Here is a 15,227-nt window from a genome sequence, read left to right as displayed (position 1 = left end):
TGGGTTATTATTTGTAATTTCCATATATTTAACAAAGTTGATAACTTTCTCGGCCGAGAAATCTAGAAATATCCAAAATTCAAACTTCAAAAAATATGCATAGATGACTCTCAGATATTCTTAGATATTTTCATTATAGTATTTTTTACCTGATATGGAAAACATAGCAGGCTGCGGCTACATTTCCGAATTACAGTGAACTTTTCTAGGTGATGAGCTATGCAATGAGAATTTAAATGCCTGGGAATATAAGAATTTTATTTATTATATAAAAAACCTTGTTTAAAATCGATGAGATGATCATCAGTATTCTATTTATCTTATTCAATTTCGTTCTTAAGTCATACCAAGTCAAATCAAATTATATTTAAAATGGAGGATTCTAAACAACCGGAATTTAAAGAAGAAACTGAATCTCTTGATTTCAAAGAATCTCCAGGTGTTTCTATCACCACGACTCATTCTACTTCGTCAGCCTCTGGATTTGATATTAATGAGGAAGATGCTGATGTTGCATTGAGATTTCTCAAGGAAAACAAAGATGCTGTTGACGTGGAAGCCGCTAACAAAGTCACCGATATTTCAAACACAGCAATCTTACATGGTACTCAACAATTGGATCCAAAAGTGTTGAGGAAATTAGATCGTATTGTCTTACCTTTCTTATGTGCCATTTATCTCTTTATGTTCCTAGATAAGGCTTTATTGAATTATGCTGCGGCTATGGTATTAAAAAATTTAAAAGGTAATGAATTCTCCAATTTGGGTACTATTTTCTCAGCTGCTTATATATTTATGGAACCTATTGTTACATATTTGATTCAAAAATATCCATTGTCTAAAGTTTTAGGTATTTTCATTTGTTTGTGGGGAGCAGTATTGGCATGCCACTCAGCATGTAAGACTTATGCATCCTTGATGGTGGTACGTACTCTATTAGGTATGTTTGAATCCTCAAGCGCTGTTGGTTGTATTGCTATCAGTGGTATGTATTACACTAAATCAGAACAAAGTGCTAGAATTGGGTATTGGGCTATTCAAGCGGGAACTGGTTATGTTATTGGAGGTTTAATCTCTTTTGGGTTTTTACATTATCATGGTACTGAATTTACTTCATGGCAAATTATGTTTTTAATCGTGGGTCTTGTCACAGTCTTATTTGGTATTATTGTTTTCTTTTTCTTACCTGATAATGTGACTAATGCTTGGTTTTTATCTGATGATGAGAAGGTTCAAGTCTTGGAACATATCAGAAATAATCAAACTGGTGTAGAAAATAAAAAATTCAAAAAAGAGCATGTTATAGAATTGTTCTTGAAAGATAAACTAACTTGGCCTATGTTATTATTAGCTATTTGTTCTCAAATCAGTACTGGTTCTATTGGGAATTTTTCAACAACAATTACAGCCACATTTGGTTTTGATTCTTATGAAACCGCTTTATTACAATTACCTATTGGTGCTATCACTGCCATAATCATCTTTATTACCACTCAAATGTTAGCAAAATGGGGTCAAATTACTTTGATTTCCATCTCAATGTACATTCCATCTATCATTGGTTGTATTGTCATGTTATCTATGTCTTTAGATCATAAGATAGCTAATTTATTCTCCTTATACCTTCTATATAGTGGTTCATGTGTCATTACAAACCTTTACATTTGGAATAGTTGGAATACCTCTGGTTATTGTAAAAGAATATTCCGTAATGCAAGTACTTTGGTTATGACCCAATTGGCTAATATTATCGCTCCTCAAATGTTTAGAGTTAATACTGCACCAAGATATGTCCCAGCAAAGATTGCTCTTCTGGTCACTCAGGCTGTTTGTATCCCATTACAACTTTATATCGGTTGGATTAGTAAAAAGAAACGAAAAAGGGATAGAGAAATGGGACAAATTGAAAATACTGAAGAAAATTCAAAAGTTGTTCAAACTTATGAATTCTTGGATTTGACCGATATTCAAAATAGAAACTTTAGATACATATATTGAACTCCATCAAAACTTTATTTTCAAACTGTATACTATTTTTTTGTTTTTTTTGTTTACTACAAACATAACTTGTTAATTTTGCTCTTCTTCTAATAAATCATATTCCTACCGTTCCTTTTCAATCTTTTCTAATTTTTAATATCTTTATAAACGATTTTTCCTTTTTGTTATTTATATATATGCATATAAGTTTAGTTTGATTTTATTCAAGATTATATCTATTACTTCTGCCAATTTTTTTTTTTGCCTAATGTACTAAGAATAGCATTTTTCATTTTTTTAAGATTAGTTTATAAATCGAGGGGATCCTATTCGGTTTTCGATTAACATTTATATATTCAAAAATGAAAATATTCCAAACAACAAATAATTTTTTCGAACTGTTAATACTGTACAAGTAATTGTCAGAGCTGTAGCATTATATGTCATAAGTCGTGGGTTTGTGTTAATAGCTAATAAAGCATGAATTTAGTTGTATATGTGGCTTTATACAACAACTAATAACAACTTAGTATAATTAATAATCTAACATGCATTAAGCATACGTGGCCTTACTACTAAAAACACCCAGGTAGTAATATTAAGGAGGCATTAGGATGTGATAGATTCCATTTTAATATCAGACTACCAATTCGTTGATGGTGAATCTGTCCATTTTTTGGAGTATAAATTACCACGAAAAGATCCCAAAAGTTTATAACTGTTCATTGTATATCCTGTATATATTATATATTCCCTTTCGAAAGAAGTAAGGAGAATTTTTATAATAATAATATAATAATTATTCAAACAGATTACTTAACTAAGATTTAAACTATGAGCAACAATATTTTGAACAGTTCGACCGCTGGCCAGTAATTGTGTATTGAGTTTAATTCTTTTCACTCAATTGAATCAGATTAATTTATATTTCATATCTTATAATTAGAGTTTAATTAGTAGACTCATATTTTTTCTTAAATATAGTAACCTGTATATCTACTCCACTAACACATGCTATCCTAAGCTATATATATTATACTGATATACATATCATACTAATGCCATTAAGTGTCTTCTTTTTTTGAGCTAATTTTCTTTTTATTTTACTCACTATTGTTAAATATTTCACGCTTTGTTTTGTGACACATTAATTTATTTATATAATCATAATTAAAGTCTTATTATTAGAGTAGCAACTACTTTTTTTGGACTAACGGCACAAGTTGTATTAATAAGTGATGGCTGGGGCTTTCTTGACGCTGAAGAGGAGGTGAATAGTACCAAATTATAACGGATCGTACATGTAATTAGCCTTACATATCGGAATAATAAGGTGTCACGTAGTGTGAGCTACGCTAGTCACGTGTATAAATCAGTATCACATGATAACGGAATGAACTTGTAGGTTAACAAGTGAATCATGAACATAAATTCTATTTAAGAATCTAAAGCTAAAAGAATAAACTAGAGGGTTAAAGTAGAACAAAAAGAACGAAATACAAAAGATGGAAGTGTATAGTGAACAAATCGGAACTTAATAATAATAATATTTAACTTACATAGGCTCAGGTATATAGTGGTATAGTTTAATAAACAGTTGGTATTAAACTAGCAGCCAAAAAGATATACTACTGGGAGTAGCAAAGCAAAAAGTTGTTACATAAGGTCCCTTAATTATAATACAAAAAGTAACCTAGCATTATTATAAGACAGATTCATATATTAAACATTTCAAGAGGATGAATATAATTCACGTGATATTTGTGAATTTTACTAAAAAGAATGCTCCGGGGGAGGTTCGAACTCTCGACCTTCAGATTATGAGACTGACGCTCTTCCGACTGAGCTACCGAAGCTTGTTTTCTTGTTTTTTCGTGAAAAATAGAGAAAAAACATAGAAAGAAAAGGGCACGCTATTTTGAGAGAGAGGTATTACGGTTTTTAGTTTAGTTTTTACTTGCTGGAATATGATTATATCATTTTCTATTAAGTGATAAAAGACTTTTTATCATGTGACTTATTGTTTAAAATGTATTTTTCTTTTTATATCGAAAAACACTATTTAAGAAATATATTCATTTTAGTTATAGTATTTACTATATATGTCTAAATAAAGTAATTGTCTCTACATCTTAAACACTGTATAACAATGTCTAACTCTCTTGAATCCCAGTATTACTTCCTTGTCTACATCATAAACTACAAAAATATATTTGAGTTATAATTGAATGAATAAGAAAAGATTAATGTTACTCAAACCATATAGTGAATATGGTATGTTAAAATGATAAAATATTAAGTGCATATTCCAAAAATCATAATTAACTAAGTTATCACAAGTTCTGAATATAGCTTCATTTTCAAGATATATATATGTATCAAGTATCGAACTTCTCAATTGCCTGATTAAACAATAATAGCACTCATATTTCAAATTAGATCACTACTATTTATTATGATCTAAGCTGGTTAATTTTTTAGGAATTCGGGTAGAATTCTATAGAATATTATCATAGAAATTCCTCACGAAAAGCTATAGTTTACAAAAATAAAAAAAATAGGAATAGTCCTTCTAGTAATTAACTATAGACATCGATAATTGTTATAAGCCATCCAGAAAATTTATATTTAGAGATCATCTCCTCTTTTGATTGGGTTTTACCTATACATTGTAATTACCGACACTTATAAGACTAAAATTTTTTCCGAGTGGCGAAATGAAAAATTCCGAATATTTACCATGAAAATTAATAGATTAAAACTTACAAGAAATAATATATAATGTATATTTATTGTAAACTGGGAAAAAAATACTTGATTATAAAAGGATCTTACGTAGTTAACTCATCCATCAGCCGGCCATTTCAAGATGTCTATGAAATTACCTCAGAATCCCAATGCTAACCTTTTCAAACAAGGCTATCAAAGTTACTCTAATGCTGATGGGCAAATTAACAAGTCCATTGCCGCTATCCGTGAGATTCACAAAATGTGTTTAACATCTATGGGTCCATGTGGTACAAACAAAGTCATTGTCAATCAATTGGGTAAAATTATTATTACTAATGATGCTGCTACTATGCTAAGAGAATTAGATATCATCCACCCAGCTGTTAAAGTCTTGGTTATGGCCACAGAACAACAAAAAATAGATATGGGTGATGGGACTAACTTAGTAATGGTTTTAGCAGGTGAATTATTAAATGTCTGCGAAAAATTAATTGCCCTTGGTTTATCTGCAGTAGAAATTATTCAAGGTTATAACATGGCCAAAAATTTCACATTAAAGGAATTAGATAGTATGGTTGTAGGTGAAATTGAAAATAAAACTGATAAAAAGGAATTAATTAAAGTAATTAAACCTGTCATTTCTGCTAAACAACATGGCTATGAAGATTTATTAAGTGAATTGGTCTCTGAAGCAGTTTCATACATATTACCAAAATCAGATGATAAATCTCCATTCTTTAATGTTGATTCAATCAGAGTTGTAAAAATTATGGGTGGCTCTTTATCTAATTCTTCAGTTATTAAAGGTATGGTTTTCAATCGTGAACCAGAGGGTCACATTAAAGCACTATCTGAAAATCAAAAACATAAGGTTGCAGTTTTCACTTGTCCAATAGATATTGCCAACACAGAAACCAAAGGTACTGTACTATTGCATAATGCACAAGAAATGCTAGATTTCTCCAAAGGTGAAGAAAAACAATTAGATCAGATGATGAAAGAAATTGCCGATATGGGTGTTACTTGTATTGTAGCTGGTGCAGGTGTCGGTGAACTAGCTTTACATTATTTAAATAGATATGGTATTTTAGTTTTGAAAGTTCCAAGCAAGTTTGAATTAAGAAGGATATGTCGTGTTTGTGGTGCTACCCCTCTACCTAGATTAGGTGCACCAACCCCTGAAGAAATTGGTATTATTGAAACTGTTAAAACTATGGAGATTGGTGGTGATAGAGTTACCGTCTTCAAACAGGATGAAGGTGAAACTACTAGAACTGCTACTATTATATTAAGAGGTGCTACACAAAACAATTTGGACGATATCGAAAGATCTATTGATGATGGTGTTGCCGCTGTTAAAGGTCTAATGAAACCAAATGGTGGTAAGCTATTACCTGGTGCTGGTGCAACAGAAATTGAATTAGTTTCCAGAATTACTAAATATGGTGAAAAGACACCTGGTTTATTACAATTAGCCATTAAGCAATTTGCTTTAGCCTTTGAGGTAGTACCACGTACTTTAGCAGAAACAGCTGGTCTAGATGTTAATGAAGTCTTACCAAATCTATATGCAGCTCATACTGTTACATCTGATAGCGATCCATCTGATTCTTCACACTTATACAAGGGTGTTGATGTAGATGATGAAACAACAGATGGTATTAAAGATATCACTGAGGAAGGTATTTATGATATGCTAGCGGCTAAGAAATTCGCCATTAATGTTGCCACTGAAGCTGCTACCACAGTTTTATCAGTCGATCAAATCATTATGGCAAAGAGAGCTGGTGGCCCAAAGGCTCCACAAGGACCAAAGCCTGGTAACTGGGATCATGATGATTGAACACGCACTTTATAAATATGTCATATATGTAATATACACTAATTGTTAATATACAATTATATATCGGTTTTTAGAAGCATCTAATTCATTAATAATACGAAATAAGGACGTTGTAATGCTCTTGCTAATAATTGAAATTTATGAGATCAATATTTTTCAGTTTTCTATATCCACTAGCAACGAGTCTTTTTAAGCAATTTTTTATCCGTGAAGAATTTTGAAGAAAAGTTTTCGGAGCGATGAGCTTTGTATAGATCTATAAAAAATAATGCATAGCTAAATTGAAATACTATGTACTTTTTATAATAAATATATTAAAACCTTACCATTATACTTAGTATTATTACTATTATTATTTGTATTATTATAATCATATTTCACAATGGCTAAAGTTAGAGGTAGAAGATTACAAAAAAAAAAGGAAGAGGAAGAATTCAAACCTGAAGAACAAGTTTCTACTTATAATGATTCCAACTATGAACAAGATGATGATCAACCTGATGGCCAAAAGCAAGTATTTTTCGGTGTTCTAGATAGAGAAGAATTAGAATACTTTAAACAAGCTGAATCCACGTTGTCTATGGATGCTTTTGAAACTCCTGAAGAACAACATCAATTTATTATTAGTGTCATTGAAGAAGCCAAAGGTAAAGAACTGAAATTAGTCACTTCTCAAATTTGTTCCAAGTTGATGGAGCGTATTATTCTTGCGGCTAATGATATTCAGTTGAAAACTATCTTTAAGGCTTTCAATGGGTTTTTCTATGGTCTTTCTTGTCATAAATATGCTTCTCATGTTTTAGAAACTCTATTAGTTAGAAGTGCAGCTTTAGTAGAAAAGGAATTCCTCACACCAAGTTTTGATGAAGAAGGTCAGTCTGCAGAAGATTATGAAGATTTAGGAACTATGGAAAATCTATTTTTATTTATGCTGAATGAATTCAAACCACATTTGAAAGAAATGATTAACCATCAATATTCCTCTCATGTTTTAAGATTATTAATTTTAATTTTGTCTTCCAAAAACTTACCAAGTAGTACAAAGAGTAATTCTACTTTACGTTCCAAGAAATCTAAAATCGCTCGTAAAATGATCGATATTAAAGATAATCAAGATTTTGATAAAGCCTACCAAACACCGGAATCTTTTAAATTAGCATTACGTGAAATGCTATCCGAACTATATGGTTCATTTACTAATGGTGCTAAAAAATCAGAAATAACTCAAACTATGGTTACTAAATTCAGAGAATTTTGTGTTGATAAAGTTGCATCTCCAGTCATCCAATTAATTATTCAAGTTGAAGGTATCTTTGATAGAGATCGTTCCTTCTGGAGATTAGTGTTTAGTACATCTGAAGAAAAAGATCCAAAGGAAGAATCTTTTATGGAATATTTACTATCGGATCCTGTTGGATCTCATTTCTTACAAAGTATGATAGAATCAGGTAGATTAAAATATGTGGAAAGACTTTATAAGTTATACATGAAAGATCGTATTGTAAAACTTGCTAAGAGAGATACAACTGGTTCATTTATTGTTCAAACGTTATTGAAAACATTGAAAGATAGAGATGTTAAGCATATTTTAGATGACGTTGTCCCTGAATTAAGCATCTTGCTAAATTCTAATATGGATTTTGGTACTACCATTATTAATTCTTCTATTAAACAAGAAAATTATCTAAGAGACGATATAATTTCTCAATTAGTTCAAAAATATTATTCCAGTTCTGATAAAAATATTTTGGAAAGTTGCCTATTATTAAGCTCATCAACATTAGGTAACACAAGAGGGGATTGGCCTACAGCAGAAGAAAGAAGAAGATCTTTATTCTTGGAAGAGTTAATTGATTATGATGATAAATTTTTAAAGATTACAATCGAAAGTATGTTGGGTTTACCTGAAGAAAGATTTCTACAAATGTGTTATCATGGTGTGTTCTCACATGTTGTTGAACATGTTTTAGATCCTAAAAGAGTGGATACCATTATGAGAAAACGTCTATTGAATATTCTATGTAGAGATTCAGTAAATTTGTCTTGCAATGCATATGGTTCTCATATAATGGATAAATTATGGACTTTTACAGCAAAATTAACCTTATATAAAGAGCGTATTGCAGGTGAATTATCTAAAGAAAGTGAAAAAGTTAAGAATAGTATCTATGGTAAACAAGTTTGGAAGAATTGGAATTTAGAATTATATTTTAGAAAGAAATGGGATTGGAAGAAATTAATTAAGGAACAAGATTTAGAAATTTTCCCTGATTCTAAACCTTTACAACCAAAAACAAAAGAAGAATTGGAAAGTAGAAAGCCATCTCATAAAAGGGGCCGTTATGATAGAGAAGGTAATTATATCAAGGGGGATAACAACTCGTTTAAAAAATCTAGAAGATAGATAGAAATTAATTAAAATTAGTAGCATATGTATTAAAAGCAAATTTGTAAAATATTGGTTGTATATTTTATTATATAATTGGATTATTTATATATTAACATCATTTTATTCAATACACCACTTGAAAAAAATATTTTTTTTAATTAATTACGAAATACAATAATTTAATAATAAAGTGTTTTATAAAATAATAATGAGGAATGATTATTTTCAATGAAAAAATTTTAAGAAGGTCAAAAAAATAGAACTAAAAGATTTGTGTACGATATATTAAAAAATAAATTAAGAAAGGACTAAAAAGAAAACAATCAAAAGATAATACAGACACAAACGATTTCAAAAAAATAAAAAACAAATTTGTGTCAAAAAGGACAACGGAGATGCTATTATCTGTCCAATCATCACTCTACAACTAAGTTACATGAACAACATGTAAAAAATTAATAATGCTTATTTACCAGGTAGATTCACCTCTTCTGGCAACAGCACCTAAATAACGAGCAAGATCATTAAACGCATCTTCCAATTCATCTTTAGATAGTTTCTTAATTTCTGCATTAATTTCATCATCTGTTAAATCTGCAGAATAGAAATTTTCCGCTTTACCATCCATAAAATCTTCAAATGCTTCTTGTTGTTTCATGCTTGGCTGCAATACTTCATAAAATTTAGCCATTCTATATAATTTAAAATCATCGATTGCTTTAAATTCACCGATAGTCTTTGGGAACAAATCATCAGAAAAAGTAGGGGTATCACCATCTGGGTTAGGCAAAGGAGCCAAGACATCATCATCTTTAGTTTTAGTGGAATTAACAACTCTTCTAATCGATCTTTCTTCAATTGTATCCAATTGTCCTTGTAATTCACCTACTAATTGAACTAAATCATCATTTGTAGCGATATCAGCATTTATTAAATCCGCACTACTGCTACGAGCAGGCGTTATTCCCATTTTTTCCATCTCTTTCCCTTGATTTTTCACCTGCATTGCCATTACATTTTCTCCAGTTTTTGATATCAAAAGACTTTGCTTTTGAACAATCTCTTGCAAAGCTGCAACTTGCTTTTTCAAATCGTCAACTTCCTTTTTCAAAGCTTGTTCTTCTGTAGTAGACATCTTTATTATCTAGGAATTAGTAATAAGGTGGTTATTAAAGTATGTTCTTAGAATATCTTGCAGCTATTTTTAGTCTCTTGTTAATAAAGGTTATATGCTTTATAAATGAGATCTTAGTTCAATAATAAAGTAGGATTGAATAATTGACTAAATTATTCCAATATAGTTAGTAATATGTTAGCTTTTGTTATGGTTTTCTATATTACTTTCATATATTTTGATTACATATTTTGTGTATTAGAACGATAATTTAAACCTTTTAAACCTGTTATTGAGACTATAATTTGTTAAGTTTCCTTAGCGTTTTCTATTTCCAAATTTAATTCGATTTTCGCTAAAAATTCCCGTCCCTTAAAGTGGGGTCAATTAGGGCTGAAATTAGGTCTATATTATAGGGTAAAATTTTTAGGGTTGGCACACGTCAGAAAAGATGCGGAATAGTTTATTTATAATATAAATATATATATATATATATTTATGTATGTATGTGTGAGTATATGTGTATGTGTGCGAGTTATTATATTCTATGGTACATGCGATGGAGGAAGGGGTGATGGCTCTATATTACAAAAAAATTAGGCTTGGACAAAGGTAAATTAGAAACGTAAGCTGCTTAGACTGTTGGTGATTCCATTAACACCATTTTTCTTGTTAGCAGCTTCTTTTTTTCTTCTCATGGATAGTTTACCTTTACTTACACTATCGGCAGCTTCTTTTAGTTTTTGAATTTCTGGGTCTTTTTTAGCTAATACACGACCACCACTTTGTAATTCATAATTGTCTAAGAAATCATCTAACATGGATTCAAAATCAGCTCTTTCGGTCGACATATCAAATGGTTGGAAACTTTCTTCTTCATCAATGGCTTGCTCTTCTTCATAGTTATCATAACCATCGATAACAGAATCGTAACGGTCATCTAATACAGTCATAGTTTCTGAACGAGAAATGGCACTGGAACTCATCGAAAAACCTGATACATCGGACAAAGCACCTTTCTTACGACGCTCCTTTCTTTTTTTAGCACCAGTTTTAGCGTTAGAACCAAAGGTTGGAAGATCTCCCAACATATCTTCAGCTTCAGCTTCTCTCTCATCACTGAAGGCGCCGTCAGATGGAGGATTAATACTTTCATTATCATCTTCAAGTTCTTTATTACGCTTACTATGCTTTTGTTCCTTTTGAAATCTTCGAACATCTGCTTGATAATCAATATCTTGTAAATCTTCCAATTTCTCTAAGTTATCAAATTGAGCCATTTCATTGGCATAATGATCATCTTCATAATTACCTAAATTGTCTATATCCCATTCATCATATTCTTCTTGGAAATCATCATCATCAGCTTCACCACCATTTAATAATTCCACAAAAATATCATCTTCACTATCATCAATGATAAGTTCACTTTCTCCATCTTTCGAACTAGCTTTACTTTTCTTTTTTGGTGCATGCTTAACTTCAACATCCTCATTCACAACATATGCTTCATCTTCTAAAGCTTCTAAAACTTCTCTTAGAGCTGGATTCATATCTGGCTGAAACCCAGTTAACTCATCAGCAACATTTTGTTGTTGAGATAAATATTCAGTTTTTGCCATACCTCTTTGGAAAACTGGTAAAGGTTGAGATAAATTGTCTTCTCTATAATTTGGTTCCACGAAAAGATCTTCAATTTTTTTCTTAGGTAGACGTTTTTTTTTATCATCATCTGTAGATGGAATGAAGATAGAATTATCAGGATCTAACCCAATTGGTTTTAAATGTTGTGTATAATCATAATTGGAATCATCAAATTCAATACCGTATATTGCAGCTTCACCAACATGAGAATTAGTAATTTCTTTCTTGGGAAGAGCATTTCTTAGATTGGCTTTTAAATTAGCATTATTTTTACCATGACGTTCATTTGGATTGTCTAAGGAGACTAAAACATGTTCAGAAACATCGGTGTTATGATATTCTGGATCATCATGTGGTCTATGAACCACAGCATACTTCTGTGAGTTTTTTTTGTTGAAAGCTTTTGGCATATCACTTTATGTTCAAGAATCTTATTCTGTAGTACTTCTTTTTTTTTATTCGAGCTTTTAATAAATAAACCTTAAATTGTATGTTTTGTAAATTCATGTTTTCTAATTTTTTTTTTTTTAGCTCATCGATATTCGTAAAATTTTCAATCATTTCATACGGCATTTAGAAAATTATAACTAAATGATGAGATTAAAAATATTGAAAAGTTTAAATATTAAAATGAAAATAAAATCAAAAAGAATAGAATAAATACATAGAGAATTGAGATATATATATTAGGATAACTTAATTTGTTATCTTTATTTATCTCATTTAAATTATTCGTATATCTATCAACAATTATACAACAATCAAAAAAATAAAATGTTCATTCTTTCAAAAATAAGTGATTTAGTACGAATCCCACCTGATCAATTCCACAGAGACTCTATATCTGCAATCATGCATCAATTAAATAAACGGTATGCTAATAAAATTGTACCACGTATTGGTTTATGTGTAACAATTTATGATTTATTGGAAGTTGATCAAGGTCAATTGAAACCTGGTGATGGTGGTTCTTACATTAACGTTACATTTAGAGCTATTATTTTTAAACCTTTTGTTGGTGAAATTATAACTGGTTGGATTGCTGAATGTACGAATGAAGGGATTAAAGTGTCTTTATCGGGTGCATTTAGTGATATTTTCATTCCTAAAAATATGTTATTCGAAGGGTGCTATTTTGCTCCAGAAGATAATGCATGGGTATGGCCAATGGATGAAGAAACAAAATTATATTTCGATATTAATGAAAAGATAAGATTTAGAGTAGAAAAAGAAGTTTTTCTTGATGTTAAACCAAAATCCCCAAAAGAAAAAGAATTAGAAGAACAAGCTCAAAATGATGAAGAACAACCTAAAGTAGAAAAACCTCCAGCTTATGCTCTGTTAGGAAGTTGTCAAACTGATGGTATGGGTCTGATTAGTTGGTGGGAATAAACTGATTAGCACATCATATCCAGATGCATATTATCTGAGACGTCATTTTTTGAATAAACAAAACTTTACTAAATTTACAGGATTGATTGTTTACGTTCAAAATTCAAATAAAGTTGATATTACTAATAAACAATTACAATATATAATATCTACATGTCATTTTTTCATTTCAAAATTGTATAATACTTTTTAAAAAAAAGAAATTTTTTTAGAAAAACCAAAATATTACTTTTCAAAACAATACTTAAAAAAGTTGTATTTTTAAGTTATTTTAAAAAAAGCAACCTTAAAAAAACTTTTAATGCATTTTAAACAGTGATCTTTAATTCATTTCTTCTCTATTTTTGATTCCATTTTTCCTCCACTTTTAATTCAATTTCTTATTTGTTTTTATTACTATATACATCTGATATATAATTTTTTCCTGAATATTGTACATACACTAAACTAAATAAGATCGATAAATCAAGTAGGCTATACCTACATATGAATAGATGTAACTCTGTGTATTTCATAAAAGAAATGATCATGATGAAAATTTATAATATTAGAATTAATGTTGTTTTTTTATTTATTTTTTGTATATAATCATTATTATCAAAATACTCTGGATCCCTCCCTATTTAAAATTTAATTCATCTTTTTTTTTTTTTTTTTAATAACTTTTTAGGGTTTTTGTTTATGCAAAATAGAGATGTGGAGAAATTAAAATAGATCAATTATATTGCATATAACGTGATGTAGAACTAAATTTCTTATAACCATTAATAACCTTTTCCACTGCTTGTAGGAAATCTTTTTCTGAAGCTACTTTTCTTCTTGCTCTAATAGCAAACATACCAGCTTCTGTACAAACTGATCTTAATTCGGCACCAGTCGAGTTTGGACATAATCTTGATATCAATTCCCATCTTATACCACGTTCCACACTCATTGATTTAGAATGAATACGGAATATATTTGCACGACCTTCTAAATCTGGTAAAGAGAATTCTACTTTACGATCAATTCTACCTGGTCTTAAAAGAGCTGGATCTAATGTGTTTGGTCTATTTGTTGCAAACATAACTTTGATATTCCCACGAGGATCAAAACCATCCAATTGAGTAATCAATTCTAACATAGTTCTTTGAACTTCATTATCACCACCTGCACCATCATCAAAACGAGCACCACCAATAGCATCTACTTCATCAAAGAATATAATACATGCCTTTTTCGTTCTTGCCATTTCAAACAATTCTCTAACCATTCTGGCACCTTCCCCTACATATTTTTGTACTAATTCTGAGCCAATGACTCTAATAAAAGTTGCATCTGTTCTATTTGCTACTGCTCTAGCACATAATGTTTTACCAGTACCAGGTGGACCATATAGTAATATACCCTTTGGTGGATCAATACCTAAAGTGGCGAATCTTTCTGGGGATAATAGAGGTAATTCTACAACTTCTCTTAATTTTTCAATTTGATCTTTACAACCACCAACATCAGTATATGTGACATCTGGCTTTTCCTCCACAGTCATCATTGTCACTGAGGGGTCAATTCTTGGAGGTAAAGGTAATTCAATATGATATTTAGATCTATCCACACCTACTCTCATACCTTCTTCAATATCAGTTGGTGAAACACGTTCACCTAACCCTACTACGAATTTAGCAATTTGTTTCAGATTAATGACATATTTGGCATCTTCATCGTTATCTTCATCGATATTATTATTATGGTTTGTATCATCTAGAGGAGTATTATTTGTAGAGTTATTATCCATTGAATTTGAATTTTCCAAATCTGAATTAGCTTTAATGATCTTTGTACATCTTGCTACTTGAAGAGGATGTTCTGAACTTAATCTTTGTCTATCACCCATGATATCCCATAAATGAGATGGAGCTAAACCAGTATCTGATTCTTTAACACCACCTTTTTCTTTAATTCTTTTTCTAATTTCTTTTAAATCTTTTTCAGTTTGCTTTAATTTTCCTGCACAAGGGGCAGCACCATAAGTTTTTAAAACTTGAATATCACCTTCTGATAAAGGTGTAATTTTCTCATCTACGGTAGTTTTATCATCTTCAATAGGAGCTTTATATTTATCCCAATCTTCTTTTGGCGCCATTTTCAAGAATGTT

The 15,227-nt window shown here is 30.3% G+C and overlaps 7 protein-coding genes and 1 non-coding gene across 8 annotated transcripts; 4 read left to right on the top strand and 4 right to left on the bottom strand.

Annotated features, from left to right (window-relative positions):
- Positions 1-372: 372 nt before the first annotated feature.
- TBLA0C03100 (allantoate permease family MFS transporter) lies at positions 373-1,998 on the top strand (the record flags this gene model as incomplete). Its single annotated transcript, XM_004179585.1, has 1 exon — positions 373-1,998. One exon carries the CDS (start codon positions 373-375, stop codon positions 1,996-1,998), a length of 1,626 nt encoding a protein of 541 aa, XP_004179633.1.
- A 1,765-nt stretch (positions 1,999-3,763) lies between these two features.
- TBLA0Ctrna6M lies at positions 3,764-3,836 on the bottom strand. Its single transcript has one exon. It is a non-coding gene; the product is annotated as a tRNA-Met (tRNA).
- A 1,013-nt stretch (positions 3,837-4,849) lies between these two features.
- CCT8 (chaperonin-containing T-complex subunit CCT8) lies at positions 4,850-6,553 on the top strand (the record flags this gene model as incomplete). Its single annotated transcript, XM_004179584.1, has 1 exon — positions 4,850-6,553. One exon carries the CDS (start codon positions 4,850-4,852, stop codon positions 6,551-6,553), a length of 1,704 nt encoding a protein of 567 aa, XP_004179632.1.
- Positions 6,554-6,935: 382 nt separating this feature from the next.
- Positions 6,936-8,957, top strand: NOP9 (RNA-binding RNA processing protein NOP9; the record flags this gene model as incomplete). Its single annotated transcript, XM_004179583.1, has 1 exon — positions 6,936-8,957. One exon carries the CDS (start codon positions 6,936-6,938, stop codon positions 8,955-8,957), a length of 2,022 nt encoding a protein of 673 aa, XP_004179631.1.
- A 454-nt stretch (positions 8,958-9,411) lies between these two features.
- Positions 9,412-10,077, bottom strand: MRP8 (Mrp8p; the record flags this gene model as incomplete). Its single annotated transcript, XM_004179582.1, has 1 exon — positions 9,412-10,077. The coding sequence occupies one exon, from the start codon at positions 10,075-10,077 to the stop codon at positions 9,412-9,414; it is 666 nt and encodes a 221-aa protein (XP_004179630.1).
- Positions 10,078-10,673: 596 nt separating this feature from the next.
- LTV1 (ribosome biogenesis protein LTV1) lies at positions 10,674-12,110 on the bottom strand (the record flags this gene model as incomplete). The annotated part of the gene is made up of 1 exon (XM_004179581.1): positions 10,674-12,110. One exon carries the CDS (start codon positions 12,108-12,110, stop codon positions 10,674-10,676), a length of 1,437 nt encoding a protein of 478 aa, XP_004179629.1.
- Positions 12,111-12,474: 364 nt separating this feature from the next.
- Positions 12,475-13,092, top strand: RPC25 (DNA-directed RNA polymerase III subunit RPC25; the record flags this gene model as incomplete). The annotated part of the gene is made up of 1 exon (XM_004179580.1): positions 12,475-13,092. The coding sequence occupies one exon, from the start codon at positions 12,475-12,477 to the stop codon at positions 13,090-13,092; it is 618 nt and encodes a 205-aa protein (XP_004179628.1).
- A 715-nt stretch (positions 13,093-13,807) lies between these two features.
- On the bottom strand, positions 13,808-15,214 carry RPT1 (proteasome regulatory particle base subunit RPT1; the record flags this gene model as incomplete). The annotated part of the gene is made up of 1 exon (XM_004179579.1): positions 13,808-15,214. The coding sequence occupies one exon, from the start codon at positions 15,212-15,214 to the stop codon at positions 13,808-13,810; it is 1,407 nt and encodes a 468-aa protein (XP_004179627.1).
- Between the last annotated feature and the right edge of the window lie 13 nt (positions 15,215-15,227).

The sequence above is a fragment of the Henningerozyma blattae genome, chromosome 3 (genome assembly GCF_000315915.1).
Source record: "Henningerozyma blattae CBS 6284 chromosome 3, complete genome".
NCBI lineage: Eukaryota > Fungi > Ascomycota > Saccharomycetes > Saccharomycetales > Saccharomycetaceae > Henningerozyma > Henningerozyma blattae.
The sequence above is the reverse complement of the archived record's forward strand: the minus strand, read 5'-3'. Positions and strand labels throughout refer to the sequence as shown.